At 36.8% G+C, this 16,252-nt stretch overlaps 1 protein-coding gene across 1 annotated transcript in view; it reads right to left on the bottom strand.

Annotated features, from left to right (window-relative positions):
- The window catches only part of ITGA2 (integrin subunit alpha 2), a gene marked incomplete at its 5' end in the record, with an annotated part of 87,323 nt that overhangs the window by 64,004 nt on the left and 7,067 nt on the right, over window positions 1-16,252 (bottom strand). The window contains 2 exons of the mRNA XM_004608523.2: window positions 2,683-2,774; window positions 5,243-5,352. Of these exons, the coding sequence (XP_004608580.2) occupies window positions 2,683-2,774; window positions 5,243-5,352 (202 nt within the window). The remainder of the gene's footprint in view (window positions 1-2,682; window positions 2,775-5,242; window positions 5,353-16,252) is intronic.

The raw sequence follows: 16,252 nt of genomic DNA, 5'->3' as shown, positions 1-16,252 counted from the left end.
CTAAGAGTATCTTAGTATTTTGCTCTTTCAGGAATGTAAAGAAAACACTGGACATTTTCTTTCTTTCCCAAATCTTGATCCCTTCCATACTTCCTCTCCTCCTTTCCCTTTTCTCTTGCTACAGTGACTATTAAATTAACCTCTCAAATTCTACAATCTTATTTTATCTGAATTACAGACTAAAATGTGAAGCATATTATGTAATTCCTATATATCTATATGTTCTTCTTTCTGACTGTTTTTAAACATAAAAATGCAAAAGCGACCAGAGTAGTACAATGGATAAGATGCTTGCCTGGTACATGACTGATCCAGGTTTATCCCTGGCAACCCATATGGTCCCCTGAGCACCTCTAGGCGTGATCCCTGAGTGCAGAGTCAGAAGTACTTACTGAGTATCGCTGGATGTGGCACAAAAACAAGCAAAAATTTTTTAAAATGAATGACTGGATTGTAAAACATGAAAATTCACTGAAGTATTCATTTATACATTAATGTAACAGTACTTGATTGCTAACTGCTATCAAAATATTAGTATTTTTTTAATAAAATGAATGATATTGTTCAAACTTAAGTACAATTTTAGAATAATCCAGTTAAGACATATTCAAGTTTTGAAGTTAGCTGTTAGTGGTATAGATATAACCAAAGTAAAGCTAAATTAAGCTTCCTAGGACAATTTCAGTAGGTCAATACAACAAGAATACATACACTTGATAATACATACATAATACATACAGTTTTAAAAGTCTCATATTTTTTTTTGTGTGTGTGATGGTTTTCACTTTTTTGTGTAGTCATATTTTTCAAGGACTTTTCTATATTATTTCATCTACAAATTCTAAGCTTCTTCCCATTTTCAGAAAAATTGTTTTCTTCGTTTTTCCCCTTTCCAAATTTTTATTTATTCACTGGTGATTTACAATGGGCTGGAGCGATAGATAGCACAGCGGTAGGGCGTTGACCTTTCACCCGGCCAACCCCTGTTTGATTCCTCCGCACCCGCACGGCAGAGCTTGGCAAGCTACCCATGGCGTATTGGATATGCCAAAACCAGTAACAATAAGTCTCTAAATGAGAGACGTTACTGGTGCCCGCTTGAACAAATCGATGAGCAACGGGATGACAGTGACAGTGAAAGTGATTTAAAATATCATTAGTAGTAGAGTTTTAGGCACAGAGGTTCAACTCCACACCCATCACCAGAGTGTCACTGTCCCTTCACCAATGTTTCCCCACCCAAACCCATACCATCGCAGCAAAACTCAATTCTGTAAACTAACTCACAATCTCTTAACATGAAGGATTTAAGGGGTTTATTAGGGAGGGATACCAGGATCATTGGTGGTGGAAAATGGACACTGGTGAAGGGATGGGTACTCAATCATAGTATGACTGAAATGTAAGCACGAAAGTTTCTAAGACTGTAACTGTACTCCACGGTGATTCATTAAAAAAAATAAAATTTTTAAAAAGGGGTTTATTAATCACTTGCTATTAGAAACTTTCCCACTTTTTCTAGTTTTTTTTTAAATTAACTCTTGCTTTGTTTCATGTGAAATCATATTGAGATGTTAAGTTACATGATCCCCACCTTGCTTCTTGAACTCAGCATTTTTTTTCTGATATGTAATGCCTTTTCACAACATTCTAGAAATTAATGAAGGTAAACACTGATATGAAATAGATGAGAAACTAAACTATCTCTTAAATAACATTATATTAGACAACATTTTAAGGAAATGATTAAAACAAAAATACTCCTTAGCTGTGAAACCTGCTTTCTGAAACAGCAGTAGCTAGTTTGTATAGTATTAACAGGAGAAATGAAACCTGAAGTTCTCCTGTTATCAGCAAATATGAAGCAAACTTTTCAGGGCAAAAGAATCACCAGTATTCCTTTTTCTACTCCTTTCAAAAAATTCTGTCAAAATGGTTTTATGAATGTCTCATGAATCCTGTATATCTGCATGTTGTTATTATTATATATTGAATAGCCACATAGCATGAATGAAAAATCCAGTATTTTATTTTTTAATAGTAGGATATTTAATATTCTAAAAAAAGAGTGGTGTTTTAAAGAAAACTGCTGAACAGAGGACCAGAGTAACAAAATAGAGGGTAGGATATTTGCCTTGCATGAGACTGACCTAGGTTCAATCCCTAGCACCACATATGGTTCCCTGAACCCTACAAGAGTGATCCTTGAGCAAAACCAGGGTAAGCCCTCAGCACCACTGATTGTGGCCCAAAAGTAAAATAAAAGTAACTGCTGTACATTATTATATTCTGTCTAAAGATTCACACAGTAGAATCTAGACAAAGGAGTTCTGTACAGAAATTATTGACTACATAATAAACAAGTGATTGATCCATTCTAAATATTTATGCTTTTTCCTTAACTACATCTTCTCTATTGTCAATCCAACAGAAGATTAAAATCCAGTCCTGGCTCTTTGAGGAAGAAAATCTATGAAACATTTCCTCTTGCTGTTCCTACTTGTAAAATACTACATAATATATAGTACAGTAAAATATGGGTTCTGTCTTCAAAATCATAAGAAAGTTATAAAAATTCAGTATTTAAACCGTATGATCTACTGTGATACCAGGATATAGAATAGAAGACACAGACTTCATATTTCCTTGGGAGGAATGAGGATTTGAAAAGTAAACACTCACGAGAAATCCTCCAGTTCCCACATTCCTTGTGAGTGTCAAGCCAAGGTTCATGTTGGTTTTCATCTCCGTAACATTGGGAATGGTTGTGAAAGCTTTCAGGGGGAAAAAGTTTTAAAAAGTAAGATCCTCGGTATTTATTTAAAGCTGATGAACACACACACACATCTTTATACCTTTATTTGTAGCAGTGAATTTATTGTAATATAGCCAGGTTCCCCATTGTGTAATTAACTAAAAGAAATGAGATGCCTTCAACAATCCAGCAGTTTATTGAAACATATAACACTGCAGCATATACATATACTATTAGGATATGCTACCTGGAGAAGATTTGAAGTAGAGTTTTCTGAACTAAGTTCTGGCCATAAAAACATATATGAAGATATGATTTGGTTTCTAGTTGACCATCTCTGTTCTTCCAAGACCAGGAATGCTTTATTCTGAATCAATAAATATATTCTTATTGTCCATGAATGTCATATGGTAAAAGATGGCACAAAGAAACAACTAGTCAATTTTAATAAGAAATTATGAGATGGGCCTTGTGAAATAAGTCTCTTTGACCACCTCTTTTATACTGTTTCAGGGCATCAATCATTGTATTCATTCCTGAGATATTACAATTCCCCATATTATTTACTCATGTTCTTTAATTTCTGCCAAACCAATATCTGTCCCTTCTGTTTATTCCCATGTTCTAGGCTATTTTAAACTTTACCTAACTTTACCTTATCAAGTCTCCAACCACCACCTGATCCCAACAGAATCTTCAGAGAGGACAATCTCATTCAAAGGATAGTGTCAGCTTCTCATCTTTATCTAACAATAATTCTTAGAGCTCCTTTCTTCCCCCCATCTTTCCTGCGTGTCTGAGATTCTGTCTCAAACTCTTTCTACAGTCAACAAGAACTTTGATTCTTTATAGTTACTCCATCCTTAACTAATAGCCACTTCCATTCAATAACCTCCTCCCACTCTACCTTCAAAGTGAATCATGTTTTTATTATAAAAACTCGTATCTTAACCCCATTGAACCATTTTCTACTCCTATTTACTATCTCGGGCAATGGTCTACTTTCTTTCCTGGTGCATAGTTACTCTCTACTTTCTCCTGGTATATAGTTACTCTACTAAGACTACTTTATTTTTTTTAATCTATTTTCTCCCCTTCATACTACTGGATTTATACCCTAAGCAAGAAAGTAGCCTGAAACATGAGAAGCTGGATTACAGAAAGAAAATGATATGATCTTTATATGCATTTATTATTTTAAAAATACGTTTCACTAGGAAGACTATATATCGGTACATGTATTTTTTTAATAATAAAAATATATGTGGGGCTGAAGAGATAGTGGCTAAGGTACCTGTGTGCATATGGCTGGCTTAGGTTGGATTGCTTATACCGCATACGGTCACCTAAGCCCACAAGGGGTGATCCCTGAGTGCAGAGCCAGGAGTAAATCCCGAGCATTGCTGGGTGTGGCCCCAAACCCCAAGAAATAAAAAGATAGAAAAATAAATAAAAATATATGCATGAAAGGTGAGTATTCAAAAGCAAGCAATAATATATGAAGGTTGATACAACAAAACCTTTAATAATGAATCTTTGAACACTAACATCTAATGCATTTTTAAGAAAATAATACAAATATTATATTAATGTCTACATGTTCATACACATGTCATGATTGTTGAGAATGTTGGGAGAGAACTACTGGTCTCAATCACCCTGTCTCGAGAGATAGGCTGATGATTTGTCCTCGGACTTCACATCTTTTACCCTCCATTACTTGACCATGGATATTCCTTCTAGCTTTCACACAATGTGTTTACTAAGATCTTATTAAATGCCAGGAATTATGTGGAAAAAATAAATATATAAAGTATCTCTTGTTTCAAATTCTTTATCACTATTCCTGAATCTCTTCCTTCTTTCTTTTGATTTCCATAACACTATTTCCTAACACATGTGTTAATTATTCAGAACTCCTCCATGCTAATTTTTTTCCTTTTTAAATGAAATGATAATGCTAAATCTAAGTAACCATTTGGATCAGATAATGTTGTATGGAAATATGACTTGTTTAGATTTTCTAGCTTTCACCATTGGATATGTTTTATGTTCATGGAAAGAAAACAAAACACAGGTAATTAAAACTGTAATGAAAAACAATTAAAATAATTATACACTATGAATATTTTATTAAAATTTAAATTTTTAGAGATGATCAGAATCAAGCACCTCCAAAATTGAACCTAGTACTGATATTTCTATACTTAGTGCATATTTGTTGGGAGGGAAAAAAGGATGAAAATGAATGGATTTCTATAAGTTTGGGAAATAATAATATACATTAATGCAAAAGTGTTTAAAGTATAAGGCATATAGATCTAAGGCTGCACATTCAAACTTCTAGAATCTTGAGTTCAACTGGGTGCCATGAGGTTGCAGACAAAGCTATGAATATTTCCTTGTAATAAAATTAGAATTTGTGATGGTGGTGGCTTTCAGGAGAAGAGATTTTTCATTTGTGAAATATTACTAATTCCAACTTACCTTGCAAATTCAGTTTTTCACATGAAGCAGAGGCCAAATCAACTGGACATTTATACACATCTCCCATTCGGTTGTCAGGGAAGCCACTCCAAGGTGAACCAACAAGCAACCTAGAAATAGAATTTGTCATAGTAGACATTAAATATTAGCTATAGTTTCTTAAAGCCAATGATGATAAAGCAGTAAAAATTCCATTTAATTTCAAAATTTTAATAAATATGCCACCTTATATATATTTAAATATACCATATAAATATATACCAAACATACTTATTTGACTGTAATTTGAAATTTTTTCTTTCTTCATAGCCGATGAATATCCTTAATGGATGTCTTAAATGTTTGCTATGACATTCCAGGAGGACTCCAAGTAGTGCCATCAAATAGAAATAAGTGGAAGTGACAAATATGAGCCATGTATGTAATTTAAAATATTTTTGTTTTCACATTAATATCATAAAACAATAAATATTTTATTTAACTTGATGTGTTCAAACTATCTTGCTAGCAATATAAAGTCATCAGTGAATCTTTGACATTCTGGTTTCTGTAGTAAACCTCTGAAGCTGATTTATATTTAAAGCATCTATTAATACAGACAAGTGTGACTTAAATACTTAGGGGGTCATCTGTGGCTGGTGGTTAGCACACTGGTCAGCATAACTCTAAAAATGGAAACCATGTTAAAGAAAAAGCAAAACCTAACATTTGTTGAGTAATTTCAAGTCCCTTAATACTTGCACATATTAACTTCACTAGGGGGAAAATGAAGAATCTAAATGGGTTTGTACCAATCTTGGCTCAATCTTCTGAGCCAAGATACAAAGTAAATATAATATGATGCAGTAGAGCATGTCCTTATATAACCATATTTCCAGAATACAGGATACTGAGATCGAAGCTTAGTAAATTCACACTCCCACCTGCTTTGGTTAGCCACACTTTCTACTGTTTTCTCCAGCTAGATAGTGCATTTCCCTGTAGAATCTCTCACCTGAAACTTCTGGCCACAAAGAATGGAAACAAAGAATCCTTACAATAGTCTGATCTTCATAAACTTCAGCAGGTTAGATACTCAGTTGCACCAGTTATAAGAAGTATATTTGATTCATGTTTTTTTTGTTGTCATTGAAATTGGCAAATATTGGCTTATATAAGAAACTTAAATCCACTCTTTAGCTTCTATGTAAATACTTTACATTTGTCCCATGCCAAGTGATAAGTGATAAGGAATGCTCCTGTCTACAAAATCTAGTAAAAGTTGTTTAAAATACATGACAAGTAAAAATAACAATAATACACAATAACTAGGCACAATGAATAGGCTCCCTTCTAAAACAAATATTAAAATGACGAAAGCATTCTAAAGGATGATTGTAATGAGCAGCACTCTCAGAAGAGAGAACTCATGAATAATTGTAAAAAGAGAAATGAGAGTTAATGATTTATACTTAAGCTTTTCATCTTATTCATTTTATACAATTATTGCCAAACTGTCTCTGAGGCACGGTGTTTTATAATACTGTTAATGATAGGGTTTCAGGCACACAAGATTCCACACCACACCCTTCACGGAGTGTCTGCTACCCCCCATTTTACAGTGTATTATAGTGCACTTTACTTTTGTTAACTTTAAAGTTAGTCTTGAAAGATGTTTTTGCTTTATGAGCGAGTGTTTAGCATAGTTTACCTATTACTAAATTATCTACAGACAGAATTACAACACCAGGCAATAAATTAAGGGTTTTTAAAAAGATAGGGAACTAAATGTTACCTATGAGTAAACACCAACATTTCCTATGAGGGGAGAAGAAAATAAATATTCAGCTTTAGAATGTACATTTGAGCACGTCCCATGTTCTCCATATTCACGGCAGTTCTCAAACAAAAACAGAAAAGCTACTAAGTCTCTGTGATGTGAAAAACTGCCTACTAACTCTTTAGTCTTCTTTGTCCACTGGCCTTGATTTCTCAGGACTACACAACATTATGTAGCATTCAAGAGTGTAAGATAGTATCTAACTCATTTGCTTCTCCAATTCTGTTTCTTTCTGTGCACCTTTCTGAGTCTCAGACCTATTAAACTCAGTGTTTTCATCAAATCAAATTATCTTGCTTTTCAATCTCCACTTAAGATGTTCTGCAAAGTGGTTCTCATTAGAAATTACTTTCTCCAGAAAATCCTTGAGTTTTTGAATGTGGTCAAAGTACCTTTCCTAAATCCATCTCTCTATACTTCCACTATTGCAGTTTTTATCTTGTAGGCAAATAACTAACTGCTAACTGACCAAATCTTCAACTCAAAGAAAAACTGTCTCTGAGAGCTAAGAATTTTACTTATGACACTGTTTAATAACAAATGAATGAATGGTTTTATGTTGCTATTTAAAAGAACTATTTTGGTTGTGAATGATGGGTCTCATTCTCCTTACCCTGAAAGAGCCTTCAATGCAGCACCGCTGGGAAAAACAAGTAAAGAGAGACTGCTTAAGTCACAGGGCTAGGATGAATGAAGACGTTACTGGTGCCTGCTCGAGCAAATCAATGATCAACGGGATGACAGTGATACAGTAATTTTGGTTGTGAAGTAGTAAGTAGAAATCTTTAAATTCTGTTTTTATTCAGGGACATTTATTTATTTGGGGGTTATACCCAGCAATGTTCAGAGCTTACTCAGGGATCATTTCTGGCAGGGCTTGGGGAACCAAATGAGGTGTCAGATCTGGTCAGCCACATGCAAGGCAAGTGTCTTATCTGCTATACTATCTCTCTCCCCCAGCATTTCTTTTTTTCCTTGCTTAAAAAGTAAAATAAATGAGAAAATATTAACCAGGTTGAGAGGAAAGTGTTATGCTATTTCCATTCTATTTTCCGTTTCTGATTTAGTTTCCACATCCTACTAGACCTCAAACTTGGTGGCTATTAAATTTAAACAAATGCTAACTATGGACATGCTGTAAAGGAGCAAAATAAATTACACCTTCTAGAAAGTATGGTTCTGATTCCTTGGCATGTTGGTAATTCCTATAAATTATGGTAAATCTGGCAATAGCTGCTCTTGTACATGAAGCTTTTCAAACATTATCTTATTTAACATGTGAAACAAGGTCTGAGATTAATCTTAATCTCTTGCTATTATACAGAGGGAACTGTTGAGATACAAATCGATGAACAGCGTACTCATACTCATGTGCCTAGTAAGCCAATTGCAACTGATTCCCAAGCTCTAACCCTGCACCTTTCCTCTCTGCTCTCTATCCCCTCAACTGCAAGAAGGCTGGTCTAGGGTTCAAGTTGGGAAAACTATACAAATATTTGGCGTTGGCTTCCACAACCAGAAAGGAGTGGAAGATGAAATGTCATCTCAGACACTCTCCCCAAAGAGGTGTGACAGTGTGGTGTATAAGGAGTCTGCCCACCCAGAAGGACACCAGCCAAGGTATCCAGTAAGATCTCCAGGCACATGTGGGGCTCAGGCCATAGAGTTGGAACATGGTACATTCATATTGGACCAAAGGAGGTAACGGAGGGAGGATTTCTAACAAGCAGTTTCCATCTATCCTCAGTACTTCCTAAGAGAGATGCACTGAGGAACAAAACGTTGGGGGTTGGGGGAGGTGCACACTAGGCTACAGGGAAGTAGCATGGGGGAATACCTGGAAAGTCTGGAGCAAATGGGTGGTGCTAAGGGAAGTGGCAGTGTGCACCAAAATCATAACAGTCAATTAACAAATGATGGGGGCAGGGACAAGAAGGAGGAATTTAGGACAGGAGTGGACAGAGAGGTAGAGGGGAGGGTCATGGACATTTCAGTGGCTGGGGTGGGCAGTAACTTTGTATATGAGTACCAGAAACTTGAACACCTTTGTATCCTTGTCACCTCAAGTATAATTTTTTTTAAGTTAAGCTTTTCTCATTTAAAACACAGTCTGTTGTTTCCTCAGAGAGGGTAAAGCTATACCACCCGTTACCAATTGTCTCAAGGAGAAGACTTAAAGCTAGGTTTTCTTTCCTATTGACTAAGCATTCCAATGTTGCCACAGCTACTGTGAGAATGTGGCCATCCCACTTTAAACACAAGAGATGAAGAGAAGAGTGGGCATCTGCAAAGTATGGTGCAACATTTTTGTTTGTTTTTTTTTCTTGAGAGGCTGGAGGTTAGATTGAAACCACACCTGACTCTGCTCAGGACTTACGCCTGCCTCTGTGCTGAGGGATTATGTCTAGTGGTGCTCAGGAAATGTTGTGCCTTGTGCCATATGAGATTTAAGCAGGATCAGCTGTATGCAAGGCAAGCAAAGGATGGTGCAGCATATAAGGATGTGAGAGTCCGTGAAACTCTCGCCCAGAAGTTATTGAAATCTTTGACAGTATCCAGCTCTGTTTAGTTCTAACAGAAGACAAAAGGAAACAAGGAAAAGCAAGAACCTTCTGTTGCAGCACTCACCAAATATAGCTCATTCTATAAATATTAGAAACCACATTAGTAAGTATCCCACAGGTCATGCAAGCACCACAGACAAAACATCCAAAATGCTCACCCCCTTCTTGGAGCTGGTAAACTGGTTACATTTCTGGCAGAGTCTAGTTCTCACTTTGACCCAAAGGTCTCAGAAAAATTGTGGAGTCTGACAACTCATTCTCACAAGGAAAGGTTATGACATCACCAGTGGCCACTTTGAGGGAACGGAGACATTCTTAAATGAATCAGACAGGAAGGTGAGGGAGGCTGGTGTATTTAATCTATAAATGTTTACGTAATCAGCAGGAGCAGGAAGCGACATGCTAGAACAGTGTTAGAGAAACGGTGAGTAGGATAAGCGAGCGGGTAAAGCGTGCTGAAATATAGCAGGGCCTCTTTGAAGTAGTGGATTTACTTTAATCACAAGCAGACAAAAAAGCTATAGGAACAGTTGAGCATGCAGGTTCTCAAAACAAAACAAAATCCCAAGATACAGCCTTCACTTCTCCTATAGTGAAACTGGGAATTTTTCCAAGACTACTTAAAAATAACAACTCACTACTCAATTATCTTATGGGAAAACGGTGATTATGTAGAGTTCCAAAACATAGCCAATTTGCCTACCTCCAGTGGAATTCTAAATACTTTGTTTAGGTAGTAAACAGTATTTATGGCAGTGTAGGGTATTTTAAACCCACAATTCAGGGGCTGTTAAAAATAACTTCCTTTAGTCCATCAGTCTATAAACTTTCCAAGTGTTCCTTCAATACTAGGGATTTCCCTAGAGATTATTGACAGAGGTGTTCTGAAAGTAGTAGAGCAAAACTATTTTATGTTATTCAACAAATGATTATCGAGATCCTATGTTACACAACTCTAGGGGCCACTATTCCCATATATAAATTTGGGGGGAGTAATTTTTGGTTCACACACATCTGTAGTGCACAGGGGCTATTCCTGGCTCAGGAGTGATGACTAACAGTGTTGAAAGGACTATATGTGATATCAGTGATCGAACCCGGGTTAGCGGCATGGAAAGCAAGTGCCATGCCCGCTGTACTATTTCTCCAAGCCCACTTTTCCCATAAAAATGATATGCCTTCTGGCAGAACTTTACAAGAAAGAAACATCCAACTCCATCCAAAAAATGGGAATAAGAAATGAACAGAAACTTCCTCAAAGAGGAAATACAAAAGACCAAAAGACACATGAAAAAATGCTCTACATTGCTAATCATCAGTGAGATGCAAATCAAAACAACATGAGATATCATCTCACACCACAGAGACTGGCACATATCAAAAAGAACAAGAGCAACCAGCGCTGGTGCTGGGGAGCAAAGAAAGAGATTCTCATTCATTGCTGGTGGGAAATGCTGACTGGTCCAGCCTTTTTAGAAAACAAAACGGGCATTCCTCAAAGAGCTACACATTGAGTTTCCATTGACCCAACCATGTACCCACTTCTGGGAATATGCCATGGAGGGCCAAAAACACACAGCAGAAAACCATCTGCACTTCTATGTTCATTGCAGCTTTACTCACAATAGTCAGAATCTGGAAACAACCTGAGTGCTCAAGAACAAAGGACTGGATAAAGAAACTATAGTGCATCTATCTATACAATGGAATACTACACAGTCACCAGAAAAAATGAAATCATGAAATTTGCATATAGATAGATAGACATGGAAAGTATTATGCTGAGTGAAATGAGTAAGAGGGAGAGGTACAGACATAAATGACTGCACTCATTTGCTGGATATATGAAAAAAAAAAACAGTATAAAAAAAACCCCACAGTTTCTACCCAGGGGGAGTAGAAACAAGAGCCAAAAGAAGTAGTCTGCGGTTGGAAGTCTGCCACTAATAGTGGTGCTGAGAGGAAAGCTAGGATAGAGAGGGAACCACTATGACAATGATAGTTGGAGATGATCACTCTGGACTGAGCACTGAAAGTAGATAAAGAGGAAAACATGAAAACCTTTCAGTACCTGTATTGCAAACCATAATGTGTGAAAGGAATAAGAGAGAGCAAGAAAGAGAAAGAAAAGAAAATAGAGGCAGAGTGGGGGGAGGGAAGCGGGAGGGAAATTGGGGAGATTGGTGGTGGGCAATATACACTGGCGAAGGGATGGGTGATGGGACATTGTATGACCAACATTTAATCATGCACAATTTTGTAACTGTGTATCTCATGATGATTCAACTTTAAAAAAAAATGATGCTCCTGGCCTTGAGTGGTATACAACTTCTGAGATTATACACAGTTACCAGACCTACTACATGCCAGATCCCATTCTAGACATAGAAAATACACTAGTGAATCAATCTCCAGCAAATTTCTGGTGACACTTATACTCTTTAGGGCAAGGATTTTAATAAACAAAACACATGGCGATATGTGATTAGCATTTCGGGGCAAAAATGAGGAGGAAGAATTAAGGGGTGTGAAGGTAGAGAATGCCATAGCCTTTATTAGAGTGCTCCAGGGAGGCTACCTGGAGAAAACGACACAAATGGAAAAGAAAAGAAAAAGAGCAAAGGTAAAATCAAAAGAGCAGGAAGAGTATCCCAGGCCGGGGAACTGCTTGTGCAGAATGCAGGAGGTGGTAAGTGGTGGAAGATGAGGTCAGATTGGTGAAAGGGCAAAGTTACAGAGATACTGGTATAAATGGGAAGGACTTGACTTTTTCTAAGTGGAATGAGACTCTGAATGGTCTTTTAGAGAGAAGGATGGCTTTGGGGGCAAAAAGTGAAGTTTGAGGGAGGGGCAGGGAACAGGAAACTGTATGATTAATGCTAATGCATACAGTTAGCCATGCATTAATCACTATAGGGGGGAACTCCTGCAAGGGGTAGAAGGGAAGGTGATGGGAAGAAAACTTATTTTAATAGAGTTTAAGGTTAGGCCCAGCAGTATTTCTTGAGCAGTTAGATACTGAACACACATATAGACACAGAGACATGAAAGCAGTAGTCAAGAATGGTAACCGGTTTTTGGTTGAGAAACTAAAAGGCAACTATCAGATAAGAGGATACTATGAGCAAAGCAAGATTTTGAGGTTATGACAGCTCAGGAGTTCAGAATGAATTTTTTCAAGTTTAAAATATTAGATATTTAAAGAGGCATTTTACTTGAGACTAGAATACTCAAATTTCTAAGAAATTTCAAAGCCCACACTAAATAGATAGAATATCATGGTATTGTTTAATTTCAGGTCACAGAAGAAGGCTTGGCGGATTCTATATGGTTTTTACCTGCTTTACTTTTTTGAAAAAGGATTGTATGATGCAAATAATTTACTCATGAACATCACATTATCTCTGGGAAGTAGGAAGAGAGGTATAAAGAGTTCAGGTTTAGCTGTTGGTTGGGAAATACTGTTTCTATAAATTTAATAGACTGGCATATATTAAAAGAAATTTGGCATATGACAAGAGAAACTAAGCCTCATTAGACTGTCTCAGACTTCTTTAGCTGCCAAATAGTGAAATAGTTAAATTCACAAGGTTTTTTGCTATGTGTGTATGGGGTGTATGTGATGGTGAAGGGAGGAGTTTATAACAACATCCCATAGTGCTCAGGGTTACTCCTGGCTCTGTGCTCAGGTATCACTCCTGGTGATGCTCAGGGCACCATATGTGGTGCCACAGACCAAACTGCAGTGGGCCACATGCAAGGCTTTAACCCCTATATGATCTCTCAGGCCCTCTTTAGTTTCTTGGAATAGAATCTTCTCAGTTTTATTATTGTAAAACATCTCCAGTCTATTTTTCTGTCTTATAAAAACCTGGAAATCAGCTTTTGCATAAGAAGCAAAAAAAAATCAATGAAAAGCTCATTATTATGTTGCCTCATCCAACATGCAGTTTTGTTTTCCTGAAGTTAAAATCAAAATAAAACAAAGGGAAGAATGAGTGCAAGATCATCATATTGCGGTAAACCAAATTACATTACAATCAGACTTCCAATACTTTTACATAGCAAAAAAATTATACTGAGTTATAAGTTAGTGAAAACAAATGTAATAGAAGAAAAGAAATACATATGTTGTAGATTTAAAATAAAAGTAAATCTGTGAATGAAGGACGTGAGCATGTTAAATAGTCCCAGAACAACCTAAGAGAGAATTTTATTTTTGGAAAGAGATATAAAAGGTTATATTGGCTGATATATAAAGGCCATGATAAATGATTAAACCCTGAATTTCAGAAAAGGGATAAGGATGATTCTAAGCCAAGAAAAAAAGAAATGGACTGAAGTGAATCCAATATGAATAGGTTATAATCCATGGCGGATGAGAGAGGGTTGAGGAACAGGTGGTAGAGAGAGGAAGAGAGAAACTAGTTATTAAAGATGCTGATTTCCTTCCTATATATTTTTAGGCAGTTCTAATGCACATTGAGTTGCCTTTTGATGTGCTTTATATCTCTCACAGGTGCTCAGAACATACCTGCTCACAGTTGGCTCTAAAGTCTGCATGACTTTCTCTGCACAGTTGCAAGATTCCCTATTTTAAATGTCTGAATAACATCCAATTGTGTAGATTTTCCACAACTTCTCCCTGGCCAATCCATCAATGGACACTTAAGCAGTTTTCATATCTTGGCCAGTATAAATAAATGGTGCAATGAACTTGGGGTACAGAGAGCTTTGTGATTATTTCCATTCTTTTTATTCAAGTAGTAAACTGGAATAATATGCTCAGACTACTCAAATTTTCTAAACTCACTCCCCTCATTGTAAAACTAGTAATAATTTTACAAAACTCAGCCAGGATATGTAATGTGTTGTGGTAAAAAGTGTACCCAATTAATAAATGATATTGCTGCTAGCAAAGTAAAATAGGGCATAATCTTTGATATATGCTATAGAACTGAATACTTTTCTTTACTCTTCATTTTTCAGCAGAGCCTGGCAAGCTACCCATGGCACATTCGATATACCAAAAACAGTAACAACAAGTCTTACAATGAAGACATTACTGGTGCCCGCTCGAGCAAAGCAATGAACGGCGACAGTGCTACAGTGCAGTGCTACTCTTCATTTAAAATTTTCTTATAGACATATCTTTGGGAGACAACACAGAAAGAGTTTTATTAAAATCTGTCTTCATTTCAAAGGTAAAATTATCATGTAAGTTTATCTAGAGAGAATCCTTTTTTTCTTGTGTACATGACACACGTTCACTATGTTTCTTCCCTCTAAGAAGCAAACATGCACTTCACATGAAGAAGGACGTTTATGCAACTGGAAATATCCCCATTCCCAGGAAGTGCTTGTCACACTAATGATTGCAGCATTTTAAGGTTTTGAGTCATGCAATGAGCTCTGATTGTTCTTGGGAAGGGGCGTTGAGAAATAAGACAAACAGATACAGTGCGTAGCACCACAAGCTTTCAGGAAATGATCTTAAACACATCTCAATCCTTTGTAAAATTGTTAGTGATAAGAATTGCATCATTTGTATTTGAACATCCTGTGTGTAAAATAAGGGCTCCAAAGTGGGAAGCCTCCATCCCTGCCTGCAGCAAAGGGAGAACAAACACCTTTGCTTAGACAGAAGTGAGCATCTGTGCCCAGCTTAGGACTTGGTCTTGCTTTGAAACTTTGAAACCCATTTTTTTAAAATTAGTGAATCACCGTGAGGTACAATTACAGACTTACAAACTTTCGTGCTTGCGTTTCAGTCATACTATGATCAAGTACCCATTCCTCCACCAGTGCCCATTTTCCACCAACAATGGCCCCAGAATCCCTCCCACCACCCACACCCCGTCTCCTCCACCCCACCCCACCTCTGTGGCAGGGCATTCCCTTTTTATCTCTCTCTCCTTTTGGGTGTGGTGGTAAAACTCATTTTTGACTGTCAAAAAGCCTAAGGATTCCCCAAACTCAATTACTATTTTTTCTAAGCAAAATTCCACTGTATAAGAAAAGTAACCCATTACATTAGCAAAAGAGTCAAAACAGGGGCCAGAGAGAAAGTATAATGGGCAAAGTGCTAGCCTTGCATGCAGCTGCCCTGAATTTGATCTCTAGCACCCCATATGGTCCCCAAGGCCCTCTGGGAGCAATCTGTGAGCACAGAGACAGAAGTTAGCCCTGAACACTACTAGGTGTGGCCCCAAAACAAACAAAAAAGTCAAGGTTGCTTTTTTATAATCTTGTAAATCCCCAACGTCGATTATGTATGTAAGTTTTTAGAAATGTGGCAAATACAGAACAACTAACATTTCATTTTGCTTTAAAATTAATGGAGTGTAATTAAAAAATAACAATACACTCAGACTAGAGCTTTAATGGAATTATTAGAGGGAAATGGTGTGAGACAGAAGAGGTGAGAAAGGAGTAGCAGTTGGGATCTACACGGCAGATTATATAGAAAGTCACATAAGCCACAGAAAACAGTATCAAAAAGGCAGGTTTAAAACAGTTCAGGGAAAAAAAAATTGAGATGGGTGGAAGAAAGGAGGGAAAGAGAGAGAGAGGGAGAGAGAGAGAGAATTATATACAAAGTCAAAGGGGGAAAGTCTCAGCTTATTA

Source organism: Sorex araneus, chromosome 1 (assembly GCF_027595985.1).
Source record: "Sorex araneus isolate mSorAra2 chromosome 1, mSorAra2.pri, whole genome shotgun sequence".
Lineage (NCBI taxonomy): Eukaryota > Metazoa > Chordata > Mammalia > Eulipotyphla > Soricidae > Sorex > Sorex araneus.
This window is presented reverse-complemented; position numbering and strand designations above follow the sequence as displayed.